This window comes from Tachypleus tridentatus, chromosome 7 (assembly GCF_004210375.1).
Source record: "Tachypleus tridentatus isolate NWPU-2018 chromosome 7, ASM421037v1, whole genome shotgun sequence".
Classification (NCBI taxonomy): Eukaryota; Metazoa; Arthropoda; class Merostomata; order Xiphosura; family Limulidae; genus Tachypleus; species Tachypleus tridentatus.
In genome coordinates this window covers 47,345,200-47,370,922 of record NC_134831.1, presented here as the reverse complement: position 1 = coordinate 47,370,922, position 25,723 = coordinate 47,345,200, and the positions used below count along the sequence as shown (strand labels likewise).

Genomic DNA, 25,723 nt, shown 5'->3' with positions numbered 1-25,723 from the left:
TTTATAATGTGCAAATTTTTCTCAATCTTTTTTCCTCAAATGTACCATATAACATGAATTACTTTTCAAATTATAATCATTCACTGAAACTTTCCAAATATTTTTAAATAGTTTATCAATTCCTGATCATACATTTACATTCAGGGACTGCAAGGTTAAACAGTTGAGTAAAATTATATTTTGAAAATGTGATGGATGCAAAGTTGACTCAAACAAATCTTCAAACACACAAAATGAAAGAAGTCCACAAAAAAAAATTCTGCATATTTTGAAAAACTTGGTTTTCATAACTATACAAATATACATCTTCTTACTTCATCAAAGCTTGCATAAGGTCGTATAATTAACTTAGAGGAATAGCTCTTCACTCTGACACACTTCCGACTCTCAGGGCAATCTGGATGATCCACTGCTCTAGAAACTAGCACCATGACATTAGATAATAAATCTACCTAAACAAAATAAGAGATGAAAGAGTCCATATTTAATGAAATGATACATTCCTTAATAAATAACTAAAAATAAAGATGAAGTACTTTTAACACAAAATTATGATAAAAAGAAAAACAACTGTACAAGTTAACAAAGTAATTCAAATTTTTGTATCATACAAAGTACAAGAATAATAACTATATTAATTACATTTACCTTAAAACATATAAAATTATGGCCATCTTCACTTCATCTTACACCACACATGACCAAGAACCTGTTGATCTGTTTGTTTTATATTTTTAAAAATTAAGTTTTTAAACATTCCAAAGATTGTTATTTTATCTATTACCTAAAATAGAAAACTATATTAATTCTTCATACTATACATAACTATAATTTTCATAGATTGTTTGAATAAATATAACTCTTTTAAACATACTATTATTCTATCATTTCATTCAGTATATTGTTTTGTTTTACATTCTTTAAGGAATATATTTTGCAGAAATGTTTACACTCACCACTGCTCGTCTAATATAGACGTAGTCTCTGCAGTACAATGGATACTAAAATACAAATACAGAATTCTTTTAGATAAATTAAACTTTCATTGCAAAATGTCTGACATGAAACAAATAATACCCATGTATACCACATTACTCACCAAAGAATTTGATTTTACCAAGATGTTTGTAGGGAACTGTTTAACAAGAAATGAATAATGCTTGGATATCTTACACTATTGAACAAACAATTTGTTTTAATAATTGTTGCAAGAATTTGCCTGTTATAAAACAAATAATTTCTAGATATATTACACCACTAAACAAACAATTTGCTTTTGCAAACATTTTTGTAGGTAACTGCCAGTCATGAAATAAAACAAACTGAGATATATTATACTATTCAACACAATTTATTTTTCACCAACTTTGTATTTAATAGCCTGTAGTGAATAAAAAATGTACATACATTTTAGAAGAGAATTGCCACTTTTGTGGTTAGTGGAGAAAATGATTCAGCAGTGGTGATAAAAATGGTTCCTCGTAAAGATGTTGAAGTAATACAAGCACCCTTTTCTATGCATGTCATGAGATTTCACATAGTTATGTTCAAAATCTAATTAAGCTATTTTATAATCAATGTTTGCCAATAAAATCAGCATTAAAGGTTCCATTATAATTCAAAGTTTTATAATATCTAAGTTTTAATTGCTTTATTTCATAAGAAACCTTAAAGAGAGATTCTTAAAGTTCAGTTTTACTCTCTCATGATTTAAAAGTTCACAAGACATTAACTTTGTCTTAGAAACTTGAGAACATTTCCCATACACTATACTTCCATGTATATATAGAAACTTATAGGGTACATTGAGAGAAAGATGAAGTTATCTGAATTTTGACAGATGCCAAGCCCACTTTCTACACGCATTGTTGCCACTTACACTCAGTTAATTTAGGTATTTACAACCAACAGAAAAAAAACAAATGTTAAATACAATTTCCCAACAGTTATTTTAAAATTAGCAAACCACTTTTAGCATTGTTACTGCTTATGTTCTCATTAACAATTTAGCATTGTTTCTCACCTAGATATATGTCAGTTAGGTAGTTGCATTATATTTAGGTTTTAGTTTTATATTTTACTTAACTGTGTGTTATGTTTCAAGATGCATATTTGAAAGGTTTAATAACTTTTTACATACAAGCCATAACCCTCTTGGTTCACAAGGGTAGCATAACACAAATATCCCCACATTCTGTCAAGGGCTAAAGTGTTTCTGCTCATGATTACAATACCATAACACTGGCTGGGAACACTCACTAATGTATGTTTCAGTAAATAACAATGCTAAAGCATAGGAAAGAATAATAGAACAATAAATTAAAATAAATTATATGCGAAAATCTAATGACATCCAAATAAGAATGTAACCAGATGATGATGTTTTAAGATTATTTGATGAAGCATTAGGAAGTATGTGCAGTTTTCCTGTATCTTAATTTTAAACATTTCATTGTATTATACTACAAGTTAATGATAATAGTTACAGTTATCAATAGCATAGAAAAAGTCTAAATATACATATTATAACCATAAAATATTCAAGCCATTAACCAAAACACATTAACATGATGTTTTTTTTCAATCCTGCTGATTTATCTGTGGTTTTGCTAGATAGAAGATAGAAACAGTGGGAATCCTGTTAATCCATTCATGCACTTCACTAATTAGATGACGAGGCATTTGGCTACCTTTAGAGAGTCATAGTTACTCCTGCCATTTACCTGTGCTTGGTTGAATTTCTTCACTTTGACATTCAGAACACTGGGCAGAAATCAACAATATTTGATTTTTTTTTAATTTAAATATGCTATACACTTTTTTAACAAAAAGGGGATCCTAGGGTACAAGCTACAACATGGGATTATAAATTGTATCCTAGGTTTTGGAGGTTACTGAGGAAGTAGAACCTACATTGTGATGTGGATACATTATCTATCAGTTTTAACCTCCAATTTGCTAGTCTCACATAAGAAAATTAAAAATTAGGAAAGCAAGATGTGGGTGCTCAAGCCCACAATGTCCCACATCCATATCACCCTTCACTGCCTGCAGACAGTGGTTGGAAGGTGACTGCTCTCCCAAGTTAGAATGAGAAAAAGATAAACGTAAATAAATAAAAAATAAGGAACTATAATTTGAGAGTAAGTAAGATAAAACTTACCTCTTGAAGTTAGCATTCCTGCCCCCAATATGGTAGAGGCACTAATTAACATGACATCAGCAAAGTGATAGTTTACTGTGACACTGTTGTGCTTTTATATGCAGCTTAAGGTGTACATCTGCATAAAGTAGAGCCAAATTCTTAATGACCTTATTTTATTTTTAACTAAAGACTTTTAGTAATTTTTAATATAATTTCTTTGATTTTATTTTCTTTGTATTTATTTAATACATTTGTGTATTTATTACAAAATAATTTAATAATTTTATCTAAATTTTTTTTATTAAATCCATTAGCTATTAATTTTTGTATAAATATATCAACATTATTAATAAAATATTGTAATTTATTACAAATTTTACAATATCTAGATAACTGTGAAGTTATATATAATGTTCATAACAGATACATATGGCACATTACTATGTAAAAAGTGTAAACCATAAACTGGAAAATCAACGTTTTCTTTTATCAAAAATATTTATATTGATATCCTTTTTATCAATTACTTTAACTTCTAAATCTAAATAATGTTCATCTGTATTAAAAACTGAAGTACTTTCAATTTTTAATTCTTTTGGATAAATGGTGTCAATAACATTATACATTTCAGAATTATGTTGATTACATCATCAATATGTGTACAAGTTAAAGTAAAAATATCTGGATTTGTATAGTTTTCAATAAATATATTTTCATAGTAATATAAATATAAATTTATTACATACGTTGAATAATTAGCTCCAGTTGGAACTCGTACAACTTGTTTAAAAGTTTGTTTATTGAAAAATATAAAATTATTATAAATACAGAAACTTAATATATCTTTTATGTTGTTTTTTTTTCATCCTTTTATGCTTATCTTTTTCTTATTCTAACTTGGGAGAGCAGACACCTTCCCACAACAATCTGCAGGCAGTGAAGGGTGATACAGATGTGAGACACTGTGGACTTGAGCACACACATCTTGCTCTCCTAATTTCTAATTTTCATATGCTAGACTAACGAATTGGAGGTTAAAACTGATAAAAGGTGTATCCCCACCTCAATGTGGGTCCTACTTCCTCAATCACCTCCAAAACCCAGGATACATTTTATAATTCTAAGTTGTAGCTTGTACCCTAAGATCCCCTTTTTTTTTTTTTTGAAAAATGTGCAGTGTATTTAAATTTTTTTTAATTAAAAAAATCATGTTCATGTGTTTTGGTTTATAGCTTGAATATTTTATAGTTATAATTAATCAGAGGTTGGGATTTGCTGTTTTTAATGCAGTACTTCCTCATTATTTGTTTATTCATTTAGATATAAATTTATATATGTAAACACACACAAATTTACCTGAAATAAAAAATTTAGATATTTACTTAGAATTTTCTAGGTGTTATGCTAATGAAATCTGAAAACTACAAGATGTAAAAGCTACTCTAATAATCATTTTGTTTTATTAGTTATGAAAATTGCTACTTGGGTATAGACCCATAAAAAGAGTTAAGCAGATCAAAACAATGCAATAAAAACAACTGATTATTTTCCTTAAGTGATCTTGGCCAGGACAAGAAAAATGTAAAGGAAGAGGTTTATCAAAGTGGATCCACAGTACTCACTATCAGAGAATCCACATCTGTTATTAGAAATAACAGAATAAAAGGAGATGGTTGTTGTAAACAAAGACATTAATCATTGAAAAACACAGAAATTTTTCAAATACACTAAAAACAAAACAAAACATAGTATAGGATGAAGAGTCCACTCAGTAAGAAGACAATGATGTTGAGAAAGAAAATCAGCCAAAATCAACACCAGGAACACAAAAGACTCAAAGATAACCTTATTGGGAATGAAGTTAAAGAAACATAAGCTGTTGAGAGTATGGCCACAATAGCAAGTACTACCATAATTATGTTTATAAGCTACCTCGGTATAGAGTTAGTTGTTTGTGTGAAATGACATAAAAGAGTGGTGAAGAAGGGGTAGAAACTCATGACAGGCAAGATGATGTAGGCTGCTTTTTCAGGAGTCAAAGAACCAGAATCACCTTGATTTGCCACTGCAGCACTTAAACACTCAAGAAAGGCAACTGAGAGAAAATGAAGATCAAAAGGAAGACAAAGAAGTGGAAATCCTGCTGTAAAATTTTACATTCCACTAAAACTAAAGACACTTGAGAAAGAAGAAAAAGTGGTGTATAACAATAACAATTCTGAAGCCAGAACTTGCTGAGAAGCAAGATCCCACTGGATATGGCACATGTAAATGCAACTCAACAGAATGACTCTATGATGCCATTAACCCCAAAGCAGAAAGGATATCTGATAAAGTAAAAACAAATAACAATGGGACAATGAATGAAAACAGTGAGAATCCAAATACATCATAAGAAAAAGAAAACCAATATTTGATAACTGAATTATCTAACATGACACCAGCACCCTAAGGTATAACAAGAACTGATTCAAAATAAATTAAGAGCAACATTTACAGAAGGCAAGATCTTATTTTAATAATTACAGCATTCTGTAATTAGTATTAAATTATCGTATCAGGTAACAGTTACTTTAAAAGAACTGTTATATTTGAAAACTATGTTACATACTCATGATGGGGAAAACATGTTTGTGGGTGGCATTAAAAGTTGTTATTTTTAATGAGGTGGATAAAACATTAATATAGATAAAGGGGATTTCTGAATATTTATTTAGCATTGGGTTTAATGACTTTGCCAATAGTGTTTCAGTCATTTTTCTTTTGTTGATGTCTGGTTCTTCTCAGATTACTTTGACATAATTTTCAGTGACAATATGCTTTGCTTCTTTGAGTAAAAGCATGTGTGGGTTCTTTAATATATTCATGAGAGTCACTTCTCATCCAGTTTCTCAGGTATAAAAGTTTTTATATGAATTGTATTTCATTTTGTATATAACTGTTTTTATTTTCAGTGGGATGATCATCAGGTTGTCTGATTATGGTATTTATATCAATGTTGTATTTAAGAATCATTCAATAATCTACTTAGGTTTTGGTTGATGTGTATAAGAAATTGTGTGAGAAACATGAAGTGGTATTCATCTTTTAAGATTTGTAATATTTATTTGTTTAATGCTTTTGTATTTCTTAATGGGTGTTAAAGAATGTCTTCCAGATAATATTTTTTGAAGATTTTAAAAATGCTTCGTAGTTCACTGTTAAATTGGTTGCAAAGCATCCATTTAAAGTCAAATTCTGATTGGTTTTTTGTGATGTAAATATTTTAGAAGTTTATGAAATTTTTAAATTTTTGATTATAAAATGAATATTGTGATGTGGTTTGAGAATCTTTTTTTCTTTGTCAGAGTTGAATTAATGCGCAGAAAATGTTGTAAAGATATCTTAACCAATATAAGGGTTTGGAGATAGCCAATTAAAATTTTAAGGCCCATTTTACTAGTTGAATCAAAAATGTTTCCTAATGCACTTGAAAGTGTTCTGCTCATATGTATGCTACCAATTTGAGAATAAGTGATGTTACTGAATTTAAAACAATTTCCTTATGTGGTTAAAAAAAGGTTAGACACTTTGATAAGGATGTGAAAATTTTGCATTTGAGGTCTTTGGTAATTAGCTTAATAGCAACTTAATAGGTTTCTTCTCTTGAATTTTTGGTATATAGATTTTGCACATTAAAACTTTCCATTTTATATTCCAAATTCAATTTTTTTAAGGAGTGAATAAAATGCAAGGTGTTTTTGGTGTTACCTGAATTTTTGTGTACCAAAATAATCCAAGTCAGATATACTTATCTGAAGATTAAAGAAGGAATAGTTTTACATTATGAAATGCATTTTAATAGGTATTTTATGAATTTTCTGGCAACCCAAAGAATTGAGTTCTATATTTGGTATCATTTAATCAGTTTCAGAGCTCAAGGATTATGTGGCCTTTTTTCACATGCATTTAGAAGTATGTTCATTTGTTTTTCATACAGATTGTTGACATTTACAATCATTTTTCAAGTATTCCTTCTGACATTTGATCCTTCATTCATCAATGAGATGTAAATGAGTAACACAAAAATGTGAAGTTCTTATATTGTTCAAAGCAGATGTATCACAAATTAATAATGACTTCTAAATTCAATGTAATAAAGATAACAGCAGAACTGTAAAGAGGAAAGCATCTTTCTGACACAAGTTCAGTGAGTCACATGTAAAATGGGAAAAGTCAATAAACAATAATAGAGTGACATGTTTTGACAAGATCACTCAGAACTTTAGTTACATTTGACAACAGCATGAGAGCAACTCAACAAGTAAACCCTTTTGTATTACAGGAGTCTGCCTATTGTAAATGAAAATGCATTTTATATTCTACATGTAAACTATAAACACCTACAAATCTTTGCATACCAGACTATAGACCATAAAAACATCATAAATAATCCTACAATTCAGCGTTCAAGTATTGGAACTTTTCATGTTTTCACTTATAAGTGCAAGCACAGTCTACACATGTACTAGTGTCAAGACTTTCATTTCAGAAGTACATATGATTAATATTTGATGTCATATTTCAAAATTCTAATATCCATTCTTTCTACAGTTCAAAGACTAAGATATATTATTGTTTAGTGGTATACACAGATTATTACATAACCAAGAGATTAACTACCAAAATTGTTTCTCTGAGTTGTCTTAATTTATTAATCAGAATTCTGAATTATACAAACTTTTATGATAATTTTCTCACAAAAATCTTAAATAAGCTCTAATATATTACAAAGTTATATCCACTAACAGCATGATTATGGTCTACATATCTTCCTTTCCATAATCCTCGGTTTATTAACATCTGTAAGGAAAAGTTTTTGGCTATCACACTTAGAATTCAATAACAATACCAATGCTCTTCCGAGGAGACAAACATTTGAAGGTTAGACCTATTATTAACCATCCACTAAACTGTTTTGTTTCCAACTACTCTCCTAACAAAGAATTAACTATAGACGAATAGATGCTGGACACAAGAATGTAGATTTGGTTTCCTTCAATATTTACCAAAGAAACCTGTAAAGTGGAGAATGAAGTTGTGGGCCTTGGCAGAAGCTATGAGTGTATACTGTATTAAGTTAAAAGTCTCACAGACAAAGAGGGACAAATGCCAACTAAAGGTTTAGCATAGAATACTGGGTTTTCATGTACAACTTTTCTACTTACTCTCGTTTATTTGACAAACTATTGGCTATAGGAACCCATGCACGTTAGACATGCAGGAACGACAGATTAATTTTCCACAACAACTTGTTTTTACAAACCTATAGAGAAGGTAAGCACCCTTTTTTTTTTTTAAACATAAAACTACTAAGAAGTGGACTGACAAATTAGATATTTATGCACTTTCAACTATACACTCTATTACCATGATAACTGTGAGAAGAGAAGGGAGAGATGCTGAGATTACAAAACCTCAGTTAATTGGGAACAAGTTTATGGAAGGGTGGACCTGAATGACCAACACTAAAGTTATATTCTACTGGCATACCATTTTCAATAACTGTGTACAATTCATCAATTCTGAAACTCACTCTTGACAAACATCTAAAAACTATTGGATAGAAATCATAAGAGATGCACACTCTGCCTCCCAAAACATAAAGAAACAATCTAATATAAACTCTGTAATGAACTTCTATGTATTAAAGAATTCAATAATATCATACAGGTATTACTCTTCAAAGAAGTTAATTCTTTATCTATCTGCTCTCTTTGTTTACATTTTTTTTCTCTTAAATATTTTAATGTTTGTATTTCAAAGTATAACATTGGTTATTTTTTACATTCCATTTTGACTAAAATATTTTGCAAAGTTTGCTTTCATTATTCATATGGAAGCAATGCTCCCTTTGGTGTGTCAAAATCAGTTCACAATGCCTAAAATGTTTGTAGTAAAATAGTTATGTAAATTGCATTCATTAACACAGTTTTTAATGCACATAATATTAGACATGTTTTTTGTACCATTCTTGATCCTTTCATTCTGGTTGTTCCTTTTATCATACAAATATTTTTTATGTTAGAATATGTACAAGTTTATATTAATTCATGCACTTTTTATGTGCATTATTTATTTTACAAATGTACATCATTTTTTATTCTGCAAACATTTGTAGAGTATTGTATCTTTCTAAAATGTTATTAATAAACATTTAAGATTTTCTAGCTACTAGTGTTGCATAATTTGCTTTTACTTTACTTCAGTTTAGACAATTAATAGAAAAATATAAATTCAACATGCATATTTATATAGGCCAACAAAGTCAGTGTACAAATCTCTATGATACCAGTACTTTGCTAGATATATGGAAATTTTGGCTACCATACATAACATCTATTTACATACATTATTACTTATTCACAAGTATTCAAATTTTAGTTATTAATATTAATACTTCCAAAAATAAAGAAAATATACTTTAAAAAACAAAGATTGAGTACTTACAATGGTTACAAGACTTTGTTCTTGAACATTGCACATACTAAGTCTAGCCATAAGCCTTATTTATTCTTCTAAATTGAGGGTGTAGAACTGTTAAATTTTTTATACTTAAAATATAATCAAACAAATACCAACTTACCACATTAGTGCACACACACAAATCCCTGTAATTTATTTGAGTTTCTAAACAATCTTTATGCGAGTTTAAAAAAAAATCTTGTTTCTCTTCAAAGCAGTGATAGATGTAAAGTCGTGTGTGGGCCCAGGAGCTAATAATTTTTGAGAGCTCAACATCCCAATGTAATTTTATGTAGAATAAAATTATCAATGGGTCCTCATTAAGACCATGGGCACTGGGGATAAGCCCTCTCTAGCCCCTACCTAAATATGCCACAGCTTCAGAGCAATAACTTAGTCATCACACTCAATTTAGGTGAAATTATGATTTTCTCATTCAAGCTGTTTAAAAATGGCTATAACATTTATATACACAAGTAACTGCTTTTCTATTGGTTATAAACTCTTAGATAAATAAAATAGGTGAAATTATACAAGAGATTTTGAAAGAATGTAGTAGCAGGAGAAACCAAACTACTAGATTGGCTAAATATATTTACATCTCAGTAAAGTAAAGGTATAGGAGGTTCCTATTTTTAGTTACAACTTATTATCTCCAATTTGAGTTTCTAATTCATTATCCATTGCACACACATGGTAGGCATAATTAATTAATAACAGAATAACACCAAAGGATGTGTTATGTGACACTCAATGATATTTATAGATATTTTAAATTTAATTTTAGATTATAAAATTAAAATATACATAATATTAAAATTTGAAATATAACCTTCATTTTGATCTGAACCCCTTTGACATTAGTAATAGCAAAAAAATTTAATAAAATTTGGAAAATAGCTCTCTAAAATGTCATGACATACTCTTGGACCTGCCCACAGCAAAAAGCTTAAATGAGTAAGTGGTAAAGCTTGTATCCAAGGTTACATTTTGTTAATTTTAAGGTGTACATTGGTCATTTTCTCTATTTTAAATACTATTTATGAATTTTAAAAATTAGTGAATTATAAAATTAAACAACATTGTAAACTATGTAAGACTTTGAAAAACAATTTCAAGAGATCTCTGTGTCTAAAAGTACAAGTTAGTCATTTAAACAACAGCTGGTAAACATGATTATCTATGAACATAAATTAGTGCCACATAAAATATTCATAATTACAATTTAATAAATCTCCCACATCTTTATCGTGGTCACATTTATTAAATACATTTTTTCCTTCCTTATTTGCTTTAAAAATAACAATATCTTCATTATTTTCTAATGACTTTACAAGTAAACCTTTCTCATTTAATCCAAGGTTCTTCACAGTTTCATTTTGCCACTTCTAAGTGTAGTTTACATACCTCCTTTTTGAGTTTAACTATGACACTTCTATTCAATCATAATGAACAATATCTCTCATTTGATTACTTGCACACAGTTCCACATTTTATCCATTGATATCACATTTTACTTACATAAATTCTGCAATAACCTTCTTTCTTTTACATCTCACCAACAAATTTAGTTAGTCTGGATGTCAATGGTAAGCACAAATGAGTACATGTTTGGCAAACAGTCCAAGAGAGAAAGAAGAAAATGCATTATTTCTAAAACAAGTATATTTTAATTAAATAATTAGTCACTAATGCAAAACTCATTAATAGTAACATAACTACTTCTATATCTTATACTTGTATACTAATAAGAGTAGAAAAGACAATTATTTCAGTCTGATGTTTTCCTACATAACTACTGATATAAAATAAATTTAATAATTCCATATAACATGTGTATTTCATCACTGACTTTCAGTAGCATTTTTACCTTGAAATAAATATGACAGCAAAATGTGAGCTAATTGTAAGCTTCCAATAAACCACCAATCTATTAAGAAAAGCTGACTCTGATTTAAAAATATTGTCTGCTACTGGTCAAGCTAATTTTCTGCCTGCAATAGAGCAAGTTTATTCTCATTAGGTTTGCACAAATCTCACAAAAAGCCATTAGCATGTCTAAAAAAGTGATAATCCATCAACTGGTGGGAAATTAGCATCCCTGTATATAATCATGGCATAGTCATTTCAAAAAAAATTTGGATGTTTTTTTTCTACCCAAATAATTTAAGAAAAATAATTTAAATAAAAAGTTAAAAGACAGTGGATCCTTCAGACATTTTAGAACAGTGGGGTGTTCGTTCACTCTTCTAGATTTCTTCTTTTTCGTATATACAGATGATATAGCAAGTCTACACACTTTTCTCTCAGAGTGACAGTTTCATGTTTTAAAATTTTCTCTGGGTTGGTACAAAATGCATAACTCAAACACACTAATACAGTTATTTGAATTGTACTTAACCTCATTATTTTCATCTTCAATAGAAACTTTCATATACATATTTTTAAAGTTGGTATACCTACTCTGTTTCTGTTTCAAAGACATTCCCAGTTTACATAACAAATACACTGACAATATTGTTGTTGCTGCATTTACTGGAAACCAAACAAAACTTAAAATATTTAATAAATATATCATTGGATTTCACACTTTTTAAATTTTTCATTAGCAAGTTTTGACCACATTTGTGAAAGTGCACATCAGTACTAATAGCTACAGTAACTAATACTGTTCATTAGATACTGACACATTCATTCATTCTTGTCATCCTTATTTGAATTTATATTCTAGTTTTTGCATAATGTACATGGTATTTGGTCTCCTTAGTACAAATGTACATTATACAAAAACTAGAATATAAATTCAAATAAGGATGACAAGAATGAATGAATGTGTCAGTATCTAATGAACATGGTATTTGTACTAAGACCAAATGAAATTCCAAATTTGTAGAAATAATAATTTTGTTAAAAAATAAGACTATCCTATAGTTATCATAGACAATATCTTTCATAATTTCATCATTATAATTTGTATTCATACCTGAACAAATTAATAAACAATAGCCTTAAAAAAACTGACTATATTGTAACATAATGCCATGTCTTTACTTATTCTCCAAATTAATAATAGAGAGCATCATTGTATAGATTAATTCAATTCTATTAATTTTCACTGGGAAATAAGTGCTTACCAAACTCTTGTTTTAAAGATGCAATGTGTCAGAACACTTTTAACACTAACAATACAATCCATGTTGGACCTACAGTATATCTTCCTCATATCAGATTGTAATATATATGACTTGTGATCACATGGATAACATTTTGTTTACTAAAACAAAAGTCAGTTTCACACCAGACAGTTTACTTAAAGTAATTATTTTCCTATAGTAAAAATATATTTATGATAGGTCCTTACCTTTGCTTACATATAGTTATTCTCATTCAGTGTTGCCCTTTATGTGCAATTTTTTTTCACATCCTACAAGCTTTGAATTCTCATACGCCTCACAATCGACACAATTCATTTGTGTTGTGCATGCAAACCATCATGTAACAACACTCCAATGAGTTGTGACACACCCTCCTGATACATGTTACTTCTATTCAATACTACCAAACTATCACTTCAAGATTAGGCAGAAAAGAATGCACCAGAAGTATGAAAAGGGTCAAGTATCTATGCAGTTGGTCAATTCCAGTCCAAAACAAAGTGGCATCAGGATTACAACTTCTAATCTATAGTAGGAGAAGGGTCCAAATTATCTTCAACTCAAGCTGAGTAGAATGGAATTTTATACTTGTCAAACCGATCTACTAATTGGGGCACATTGTACAGGAAGTCTTCATCCATGCACAAACCCTGGAATTACTAACTGCTGGTCTGTGTACCCCATCTATGAAGTAAGACATTCGTGAAAAGGTGGTAAAACCCCAGACAAGATGCAGTAGGAGAATCCATATTGTAGTAATATCCTCACTTAAAAACCCCTCAAGATCAACGAATGATCCAGCCTAACGAAATTGAAGAAACCAATGAATTCATGTTTATGATCACTTTGTCACATAAAAACCATTAAAGGTTCTTTTATGCTCTCATCTCAAAGGCATAAAGAATTTAAGTGATGCCCACATTCCTAGAAGAGAAAAAACTATTGGTGCTACAGGAAGAGGGGAAAGACTCTGACATCTTATTCCACTGCAATAAGCCCAGTGAGAGCCAGCTGTGCCTGAATGAGATGAGATGAAAAATAAAATATCCAGACTGATGACATAAGGAATTTAAGCAGAAATAGATGTTGTAGCCATAAAAATAAACTTTCCTTTGGTTGTTTCTGAAAGTAGAAATTGGGTGTGATATTCTGATAGTTGACAAGATAGTTGCAGCTGAAACCAGTCACCAATGAAATAGTGTGTGCAAAGTGCAATGGAATGGAAATGACAAATAAATTTATACAATATGGCAGAACTCATGTGAAACCAATGAGAGTCCAAAAGTCAAAACCTGGTATAGCAGTACTTGACCCTTATGCACAAAAAATGCCAAATGGGGTGGTATTCAACCACTGTTACAGCATGCAGATAAGAGCTGACTACAGCAATTAAAGTCTCCTTGGAAAATGGCAACGTCCTGAGACTCTTATTGTTTCACGGCAGTTTCCAAATTATTGGTGAATTGATTTATTTCATCTTCACTACTGTCTGATTTTATTAGTGGGTTCCATGCATATTTTTACCAAAAAATTATATTCTATTGTTTACTCTGATGATTTGTATACAGTTAACTTGTAACTTTTTGTTCATTCAAAAAAATTCCACAAGACAATGATGGTCTGTGGATGGCCTTGACTCATACAAGTTCATCTGCCCTCTAAAAGGTTATGTTTTTTAGTACTGCAGGAATGCATCACCCTCCTTATACAGCTAGCCATATGCAGGTGCTAGTTGAGATGAAACAGCCTAACCATGAACAGTTAATACTGGATTACATGTTCACCAGAAGCAAAGAAATAGACCTATAAAGTTATAGTACAGTAGAGTGTCTGATATGATGTCACATAAAAAAATGTAAAGAAAAACACTATCAATACTACAACTAATCCAGTTAGTTATTACTGGGGTTCCAAATATATTTTATATAGAAAATGAGACTATCAATTTCTGTTGGTCAGTTATTTTTTTAAAGATGGTTAAGAATGTTATATTAAAACAATCCTGAATATTCAAAAGAGAAAGTCACACAACAACCACAACCTACATAAAATGGTGGTGGTGAATCAAAAATTAGAAGTAAATGTTGACATTGTATGGCATATTTAGTAGGCAATATAAAGCCATTACAAATTCATTGCATTTATGAAAGGTACATAACAGTCATTATAAACACAAACAATCATATACTCAGATAATATAGATGTGTTTGCAAAATAATGACATCACCTATATTTTATGGAATTGGAAACAAATGAATGTGGCACCAGGACCACACATAAAAAAAGTCCAACACATTGTATCCTACAGATGGCAAGCAAAGTACAATGTCTTATAAAATAATCTATGAATGTAAAGGTCAGTGTGAGAAGTAGGCTACTTGTCTCGGGCAATAAAGAATGCAACAAAATCAAGAGCCTCCAACTGGGAAAATGACACAAGTCAAGTGTACATACATTGCATAAATGAGTTGTGTGTTCAACCATGGCATACCTCAAGTAGGTGGAGAATAAAATGGAGACTCATGCTATTCCATACAAAAACAACCTGGTATGTTATGTAATTTGATAAGGTAATACAGTAACGACAGAAAGTGTTCGCACCCGTGCATCATGAGTAGTTTTTTCCTCATAACTTAAAAAGTATCATGATTAGGATAATGAAAGTATAGTATATTATAAATATTATACTAACACACTTCTACATAATTTTTTATGTAAATTAAACAACAAATAAACTGTTTATAAACAAATAACCAAACATAGGAGGGGAAGAAAGTATTCACGCATCTACTTTAATGTTCAGTTGTGTAGCCTTTCAAGTGAATTACTTGGTGCAATCTCTCCTCATAGCCCTCCATGATTGTTTGACAGTACTCGACTGGTATTTTCTTCCATTCTTCTTTACAGAAGGCCTCCAACTCTTGCAAGTTTTTCGGATGACGCTGATGAACCCTGGTCTTCAACCGTGCCAAACATTTTCAATTGGGTTGAGATCGGGTGATTGTGATGGCTACTCTAGAACACTTATATGGTTCCTCTGCAACCAGGATTGCACATATTTCGATGTGTGCTTAGGGTCATTATCGTGCTGGAAGATCCAATGACGCCCAAGCCACAAGTTCTGACCATCATTCTTGATATATGTGCTTAATATATCAACGTACTCTTCTTTTTTCATGATTCCGTTGACGCAGTGAAGGCTGCCTACACCAGAAGAGCTGAAGGTACTCCATAACATGATCAAGCCACCTTTCTTGAATACCTCAATCGTGCTTCTAAATGAATAGGCTTTAAATATGGAGTTCTACGAGAACGGCATGCTTTGAACCCAGAAGAGAGTAACATGTTCGTAACTGAAGAGGTGCTCACTATGACCCCAGTTTCCCATACTCTCTCTTTTAACCAAGTTGTCCATTCTTCAAATGTAAATTGGAATTAAGAATATCTTGCATTTTAACCTCATTATTACATTAAAATGATTGTAATAGTTTATTTTTTAAAATGGCTACACTCAAGAAAATTGGAAATTTTTGCAGTAAATTTGCAAAATATCGTGTAAAAACAATAATAAATGAGTATATCACTGCTGTCTAACGATGGTTGATACTTAAATAAGAAAAAACAACAGCAATGTCAAATGAACCTCAGTTTCCATAAATACACATTTACAAACATAGGTAACAACACTTTTTTCAATACAATTGCAGGAAAACTGACCTTCACTAACTTTTAAAACATGCTTTCACATTTTCTTATCATTAGTAAAAACTTATTAGTGAGTGAAAATTCCATACCGGATAATGCATCACCCAATGAACTACTTCACTTCCATCTTCCTTATTTTGGTCAATTACGTCCAACTTGATAACTAACTTGTCCCACGTTTTGCGATACTCAACATCAAGCTGGTATAATAAGAAACATGCTATTTAGAACTTTTCAAAACAAACAATATATTATTTGTTAAAAATGCCAAAATACTGAGAGACAAGCTAAGTTTCGTCAGAATTAATATAAATCATTAAAAGATAATTTTGTCATCAACCTACATAAGTAATTATATACATCCAAAAATATTAGTAAACCCATCAGATTCAATTAACTTGAACAAGTTATCTTCTACATACAGACAGACACAAAAAACATAACAGTGAGCATTTAACAAACATAAGTAATATTCCTTTTTATTTAAGTACAATGTGAAAAAAACAACATGAAAGTAAGTAATGTTTTTTATTTTATGTAGGACTTGTGGAGCAACTGTATTTCATTTTAGAAAGCTGTATTGATTGATACATAAGTGTATAATTGAACTTGTATAAATCAGTTTTAGTATTCTGAGGTGTATTATGTATCACATTCATGGTACCACAAATAAAAAATATAAAACATGGGACTTATTCATGAGTATAAACTTTTGTTTCAGCAAGCTTTCAACTATGTTAACTGTCATTAGCATAAGTGATTCTTAGAACAATTATTAAGCTATGCCTGCATTGTAAGAACAAAGACTCGTATGATACATGATGCAGAGATAAGTGTAAAAAATCAGTACTGACTTTGAAACTCATACATTGCAATTTAACAATAATTTTAAATATTATGAGAAATTCTATCCCAACAAAGATTATAAAAATATCCCAGGTCTGAAATGCATTATCCAAATTTAAGTTATCAGAACACATGCCATATTTGTTATACTGTGTGTGTTGGGTTAATGTGCATTGTCTCCCAGATGTACTATTTTGCACAAACATAAATAACAGTGCAAAACACCTTTTATAACTTATAGTGCTGTTTCTCTTTCATTAATATAGACTTTTAGTGTTGGTTTAGATCCACATTTGCTAAAACTTCATTGGAGTTCCTCTACCATTCCTTTGATGGATGGTAAAGATATTTCATCATTACAGTAGATACTATACTCTCTTTGCCTTCTGTAGAAGTGTTACATTGCCATTTTATAAGGTTTACTGCCTTTATGAGATTTTTCTTATATTCATTGCTTTTAGATGTGTTTTACAATTGTTTTGTAGGTCATGAATAATTAACATCTTCCTTACTTGAAAATTTATTTCAAATATATACTCGCTTCTCTACACAAAAGGTCCAAAATCTTGCTCTACTCTCAAAACAATTTTACAGCCTATGAATAAAACTCTCACCCAAACATGTAATATGCAATGCACCAATATATATATATATATAATGGCAACCAAAAGCTCATTCTTAACTAAAGATGGACAATTAATGAATTTGCTACTCAGTTAAACATCAAATTCATTAATAAATTACATTAACCCTCTGTTTCAGGGTTTGGCTGAAGTGACCAAGTTCATAACCACAAAGTAAAGAGTTCCCAAACTACAACTTTTAACATAATTCATGTCTCCTCACAAAATTTGGCACACAATATTTTGACCACAAACAATTACATTTAACTTAGTATTTGAACTACAGATTTGTCTGAACAGATGGAATCAGTGTGTTGACTGCTCAAAGTGCAAACTGATTTTCATGTTTACACAAAAAATATTTTTCTCCATCTAAAAATTGTTACATTTCATTGGGTGTAGTCTCTAGCACTTCCTAAATAAATAGCAAATAGCAGTAAAACCTCATATTTTGTCTGTTATTTTCTTCACCCTAACTCTACACTCATTCAGTTAATTTGATCAATTTTGTAACAACCATAAAAAAATGAAATACATCTAAATAATCCAGTTTTCTTTCACAAACAACTGCAAATTGAACATGACACTAGTTATTTATCCTAAATAGCTTAAAGTTCATATCATAATATATTACTTAATTTTGTAGTTTTATTGCCCTTTGATCTACATTTATCTAATAATACCACCACAAAAGTTGTAAATCACTCAGCAAATGCACTGTATTGAATAACTTAATAGATAGGCTGCTCAAGAGAATGCCTCATTAACATTGTTGTTACTTTTATTTCATGAACTTACCTAATGAATTTGTAATCTTTGCATTTTAATTACTTTTATAATGATAAGAATACAAAAAAACAAACACAAGAAGTACCTTACTTGGATCCCCTTGTTTTTAGCTGTTAACAGTCGCTGAACCTTAAACCTTTTTTATGCTAATTGTTCTGCTATATTACTTAATTTTTATTTAATTGCATAATAACATTTACAAAGCAAACAATGTCTTATAACTATCATAATTTACCTCACTTTTCAACTATATAATAAGAACCTTTAAAAGTTCAGCTAATCTTGTTGATATCAGTAATCTTTCAAAATAAAGTTGAAACAGTTGATGCACAGTATAGAAAACAATGTAATATAACACGCTCTGCAAACATAATAATTTACATAATACATCATTTGATAAATTGAGGCAGTCTTGTAAAATGCAAGAGAGGAAATTACTGGCAGTTTACAAGGCATGTAGTTTGATTAATCAATGGCAAAAGGGTTAAACTAATTCATTATTCTCACGAGACTTGTATAATTGGAATAAATGGAAATAGTAACAATACAGGATTATGGCCTTGTTACATTCTACTTTTTCTTTAGTATTTACAATCTTAACAACTGAGAAGGGGAACAAGATAATCACATTAATTCTTAGTTTGTTAAGAGAAAATGGGTAAGTTTTAAGAATGATAAAGCAAATCTGTCAGATAATACATGTCAGAAAAACATGTAGGTTCAACAAATTTCAATAAAAAAAAAACCTATAATATGAACTATTTTCGAAGGTACACCTTTCTTCTTCATAGGTAAAGTGGAAATAGTAGTGCAACTGCAAGAGTGATATATAAAGGGAGCTGAGTGGCATCATGAAGATCAACTGGACTTCCAGGAAGTTTTTGTACATTTTTCAATGTTCTGTGGTTAAATACATCTCACTTCCAGTGTAAAACAGATGACAATGAGAACACAATATAAAAAGGTGTTAGAAACATTTTCCTTTACAAATAGTAAAAGAAAAGTATACTTAAGTGTTGTTAAAGTGAACGTGACACCAAAAGATTGACCGAAAAAGAATTGTTAAGCAGATCAATTTATAAACACAGTCATGAAAAATTATCACAAATAAATAGAGTTGGAGGAATTAGGAGTAATTTGTTCTGTCAGAGAACAAATCAATGATTAGACATCACTGATTCCAAGATCTAGATTAATTCCATTAGGTTGAACAGTTGTTAGATTAACAATTTAATAAGCCTCTTTTATGTCTCTATCAGCCTTGGTTTTAAAGCTGGTTTTTAAACTGTTCATTGGTTTGTTCTTTGTCAGAAAAATAGTTATTTACTTAAATTTTTCATGTAGAGTGAACTCTCAGGCTTGTTGGGAAAGATTCAGAGGAGGATACCTAATTATCATATGAGGATAAGTTAAGATCTCAGAATTTATCTTGAATAAAGAAGAGTTAGGAGGGATCTAATTGAGGCATTTAAAAGTTGGTAATATAGTGTTGATGCATCATCATCTTTCATATTTTGTAGTGACAACAGCAAAACTAGGGGACGCAAGCATAAATTTTAAGCAGGGAAGCACTCATCTTTAGTTAAGACAGCTTTATTTTTCTGTCAGGAGGATTTGTTTCTGGAACAGGTTGCTTTTTGATGTGGTGGATAGAGTTAATTTAAGGAAGTTTAAAATAAAGCTTGAGAAATATCTGAATAAAAAGAGTTAACTTTGAGTTTTGTTTTTAAACATTTAACTTAATTTAGTAAATAGGAAAGTCCAGAAGATGAACCCAAAGACCCTTGCAGTCCTTTAATGTTACGTAATTAATTAAGAGGAAATTTTTATTTATTAAAACACCATAATGAGAAACCATAATTACAATATTTCAATTACTTAGATAAGCTCCCTTCAGAGGAGACTGAAGAAGAAAGCCTGCAAAATGTGACACTCTATAATCAGGGCTTAATGGAAGGGCAGTAGCACTTGTAAGAGATCACATCCATCTCATGCAGCATTTATTTTTTATCCTTAAAGAAGTTTGAAATAAGGAAATCAAATTAAGTTAATATGTATCAGCAAAGGGCAGGAAAAAGACATAACCAACCAGTCATCTGCACACAACAAGTCAGCTTAACATATATTGTAGTGTGGCTAGTACAATGATCAGACCATAAAGTATGGTGTACATTCTATTTTACAACTTTCTCAACTTAAACATACTAACAGGGACTAAGTCCTCTCCTGTTCCTTAAGGAGAGCACATTGCCCTATCTGATGGACCAAACCACTAGAAAATTGCCACATTATATAATAGAGGTGACCTTGACAACACTGAAATAAACACCCATGCCATACCTCCCAACACATTAAGCTGCCTCTTTACTCTTTCTGAAGAGACTGCACAACTTTTGAGGAATATTGTAAGTTCACCTCAAAAGTGGCTAGGTACTACAAGTGCCAAATATCTCTCATACTTTAAGATGAGTGGCTATCTTCCTTCTGTCCCAAAGACTGTATAAATGAACATAATGAACATTAGTGTCATTGAGTTTAGGTGTTCTACCTCTTCGTTTCCTATTTTCAAATTTACCTAACTCACTCTCACAATCTAAAATGTACTTGACAGTGTCTGGAGAGCATTTCAAGTCCAAAGCAATTTGTCAGGGAGTCCAACTAGAATCACAAAACTTTTATATGACCTTTTTGCTATACTGGCAGTTCTATATGCTTTTTGGGCCATGGCATGAAAACAAAACTTAATATACACTATTATATACAGTTTTTAATCAAGGTTTATTTGTGGAGTACAATAAAATTTATTTATTCTAATGTATACCAGTACCACATGCTTGCACCTTGCTAGCTTCTTTATAAGTATTTGAGACATGGCATGCAGTACCATGAAAGTTATTTCAGACCTTAAACATAATCAGTATGTTCATTCAAACAGAAACATAAAGATATGTCCTTGGTACAAGTGTAGAGGAATTCTGAAGAAGTAATTTCACCCTGGCTCATTCAGTTGTCAAGATGGATCAGTGAAACATAACCATAGTGTTGAAATGTACATTCAGTAATAGCACTGAAAAATTGACCCCATAAAATGGAAAGAATGATAAAATATTCTCTTGTCCCAACACACACACACATACCAATGGAATGGTCTTGTGAAAAAAAAAAAAACCTATCTCAACAACAGGCACTTAACAGCTAGAATGGTCTTGCGAAAAAACCCATCTCATCAGTGGGCACATTAAGAACTGGAATGGATGGGTTTCATGATTTCTGTTACCCTACACCCAGTGCAGCTTTAGAAAGTAAGTGTAATCTGAAAGGCAACAGTGGCTACTAGATGAGATCCAAGAATTCATTCATGCAATCTCTAACACCTCTTAAATAAATTTTAAAATTAAGTATTTTCTGTTATTTTCTCTACCCTAGCACTATACAATGTTGATTAATGTACCAAACTCATAAACACCCCCTTCAAAAAAAATTAAATATGTCTAAATTACCTTTTGTTTTCTTTTTAGAATGGCTTCAAATTGTAACTTGAAACACTGTATACACTAAACAACTCGTAACGGTGTATATACATCCATTTATGCTTAACTTTGTCTTATTCCCCTATGAACCAGGTATAACAGCTGTTCTTGCAACAAATTGCAATTCACATGGCAAATGTGCAGCTCACATTAAGGTATCAAATAGCATAATGCATGGTCTACTTGAGAGCAAACATCATAAGAATTATTATTTACTCTAACCTAGAAAGTTTTCAATTTTTACATTTTAGTTACTTTTATAATAATAAGGAATACAAATGAAAAACATAAAATCAGGTACTTTATTTAGGTCTTAATTTTTGTTTTTTTGCTCTGAACTGTTAATGATACTTCACTATTTTTTTATACTTATTGTGCTAATGAAATAAATAATTTCTGTTTAGTTAAATAATGCATCAAAGAACATCAGAGGGAACCAGCTGCACATAATTGGCAGGGTACTACTGGTGGAAGGTGTTCACATGCTATATACATGTTCAAAAATGAAACAAAATCTGTGGGTATACAGGCTGATGCACTTAGAATTAAATTTTTAACAATGTTTGTGGAGCAGAAAGAAAAATCGAGAGAGCTTCATGTGAGAGAAGGTATGACCATACCAAAAGAAAGTAATTTTATTAAATTTTAAATGTAATTTAAAATCTTGTGAGATGTGTACAAAACAAAGCTTGTAGCAAGAAAGTTAAAGACAGAAAGTAAAATAGAGGAAGGCAATGTCCTGAGGTAGGCAAAACTTCCAAATGGTGAAGGTAATGGGAGACAAGGGTGTTGAGCATAGCCCACATTCCACATTATTGAAAGTGCAAGACCACAGATTCTTGTGGCAAATTTGATGTGATGAGATGTGAAATACAGCTTGTAAGTATCTTCAAACAGGAAAAAACAAACACCTGGATTCATGAAATGACAAACTCATCTAATAACCCTGGAAGAAGAGAGGTTCTATGGAAAGACCAAACAACTGTAGGAACCTCTAAAAGGAGTTGTGTCTGCCAAGTAATACCTTACTGCCCAAACTTAACACAAAAAGTAATCAGGACTGATATGACTATAGAGGACTGAGGTCAACAGAAGACATGAGAAAAGAGGTATGATATTTTCCCTAAGTTACATGAATATTACAAAAAGTGATTACTATGGAAATAAAATCATAGAAGATTTGTAAGATAAAGTATGGAAGACATCTACTGTAGAAAGATCAGATCTGCAATAATCACAAGCAAGAAGGAGAAGGAAACAGGTTTTATGAGAGAGACTATAAGCAGCAAAAGGCCAAGAGTTCAAAGGAACTGAGGTAAAAGTATGGAAAACCACATCAAAATTCCAGTTTAACAGAGAATCCAGATAAGAGGGATGATGAATTAGGTGAAACCAGGACAAAGTGAAAAGGGAAGAAAAGACAGAACCACAGCTAAATGGCCTCTATTATGCACATAACATATGACTGAAAATGTACTTCCGAAAATTGGGACATCATAATTTTGTTTTGCACTCAACTTCAAGGTCATTAGCAGTTTGACAGTGTTACCTTAGCATGTAAATTTGCCCTGTTTTAAGGGTCAGTGCTATCTTAAGTCCCAGCAAAGTAGAGTAAAGAATATGCCTATGGTCAGGTAAGAGTGATCAAGTAAACTCAACAGCAAAAGTAAAGTGATGAAATTAGAAATATGAGAGAGAATCAGTGGATGATTTTAATGATCAGCCAGAATCCACTGAAGAGGATGCAACCAGGCAGATCCATAGAAAGAAGGAACCACATAAAAGGCTAAAGACCTCTGGCTTAGAGAGAAAAAGAAGATACGAAAACTTAAAAAACCAAAACTCCATATCTCAGAGACATACAGAATGCTGAGCCACAAGGTGAAAAACACTCCTAAATGAAACATATACTGAATGAAATCATTACTGAATCTGGAACTAACCAGCCATTTTGATGAGCAGACTCTCAACTCAGAAGGGATTTTTTAGAAGCAACAGATGTTTCCCAGTATGGGACTAGGAGCAGCCAAAGTAGTGGAAATGCAGACTGAGTGTACTCTCTACTTGGAAGCTCCCAGAACTAAAGTTCAAGGCCTGAAAAACAGATACAGTTACTGAAAAAAATCACGAGTGATCTAATACTTTTCAACACTATTTTTTCCATTAATAATTGAGATTGTTGATAATGACAAAAGTGTAGGTAAACAGCTAATGAACCAATCCATTTTAATCATTACAAGTTTTATATTACAGCATTACATAGTCTAGATGAATGGGCATGCAACGTTAGCTATATTATTTAGTAGCACTCTAGTTACATTCTATGTAATTAGCTAGCTGTGACCAGTAGTTACCACTATATCTACATTCTTATGGTGCACGTAGAGTTTAATAAAGAAGTGTCCTCAAAATCATGGTTGGTTGATTATAATTACAAACAAAAATGATCTGAAAACTCAGAATGTGGGTAACCCAAAGTGCAAATGTCATGACCTTTTACGGTTACACTCAAAATTTAAACAAGTTAATTTATTATCAATGTATTTCAATTAAATTGGAATTAAAAAATAGTTTATAATTTAAATTTTAATATTACAGAAGTTTTAGTTTCTTTAGAATATATATAAATACTCAATGTCACTTTCTGTAGAACATGACAATTCTTCCATCCAAACTATTCATTTCAATATTTTCAGATATACCTCAAAGACCTCATAACTCTCAATGGAATTTCTTACTCACACTATACATATCCCTCAGCTAAACTGTTAAACTATGGCAAGAAACTTTCTACTTCATAAAGATACAAGCAATAAAGTAAATGCAACATGCCATACCTCCCAAAAAACATCCTTCTTTCAAAACTTAAGTTCTTTCTGATATTTGCTGTTTATTTGTAAACAAAATAATGATAAGCAGATTTAAACATTTTGGCACCATATTCTTTGAATACCACCTATGATGCTCTGGTTAACCTGGTATAGAAATTATTGTACGCCATTTCCATGTTTTTTGGAAAGTTAGGCAAATTATGCAAGTTTTAAGGCATTCTATAAGTGGAAATATTTCTTTTTCTTAACTGGATAATTCAATTTCAAACATAAAATTTCATAAATTATCACCACATTCTAAAAAGTCAAACTTTAGCTGCAAATGAAAAATATCTAATATGATAAACTGTAAAATCAAATATTTTGTAATTGTGTATTACAATGTCCACACATTTTAGAATGAAAAGAGGAATTTAGATTTATTTCATACTTTCTTCTAATGATTACAAGGTTAGTCTGATTGATCGAATCAATACAGAAGTAGCGTAGAAAATACAATAGATGAAATAGTCTTTCTGAATAAAATACATTCAATATTTATTTAGGAGGTTTTTGAGATTATGCTAATGAATTTTGAAAGTTTCAGATGAAAAAA

General features: G+C 30.8%; 1 protein-coding gene across 1 annotated transcript in view; it reads right to left on the bottom strand.

Moving 5' to 3' along the window:
* LOC143255594 (stAR-related lipid transfer protein 7, mitochondrial-like) overlaps nt 1-25,723 on the bottom strand; it is a 49,273-nt gene that overhangs the window by 5,895 nt on the left and 17,655 nt on the right. The window contains exons 4-6 of the mRNA XM_076511477.1: nt 16,599-16,709; nt 957-1,001; nt 315-452 (exon numbers count right to left, since the gene is read on the bottom strand). Of these exons, the coding sequence (XP_076367592.1) occupies nt 315-452; nt 957-1,001; nt 16,599-16,709 (294 nt within the window). The remainder of the gene's footprint in view (nt 1-314; nt 453-956; nt 1,002-16,598; nt 16,710-25,723) is intronic.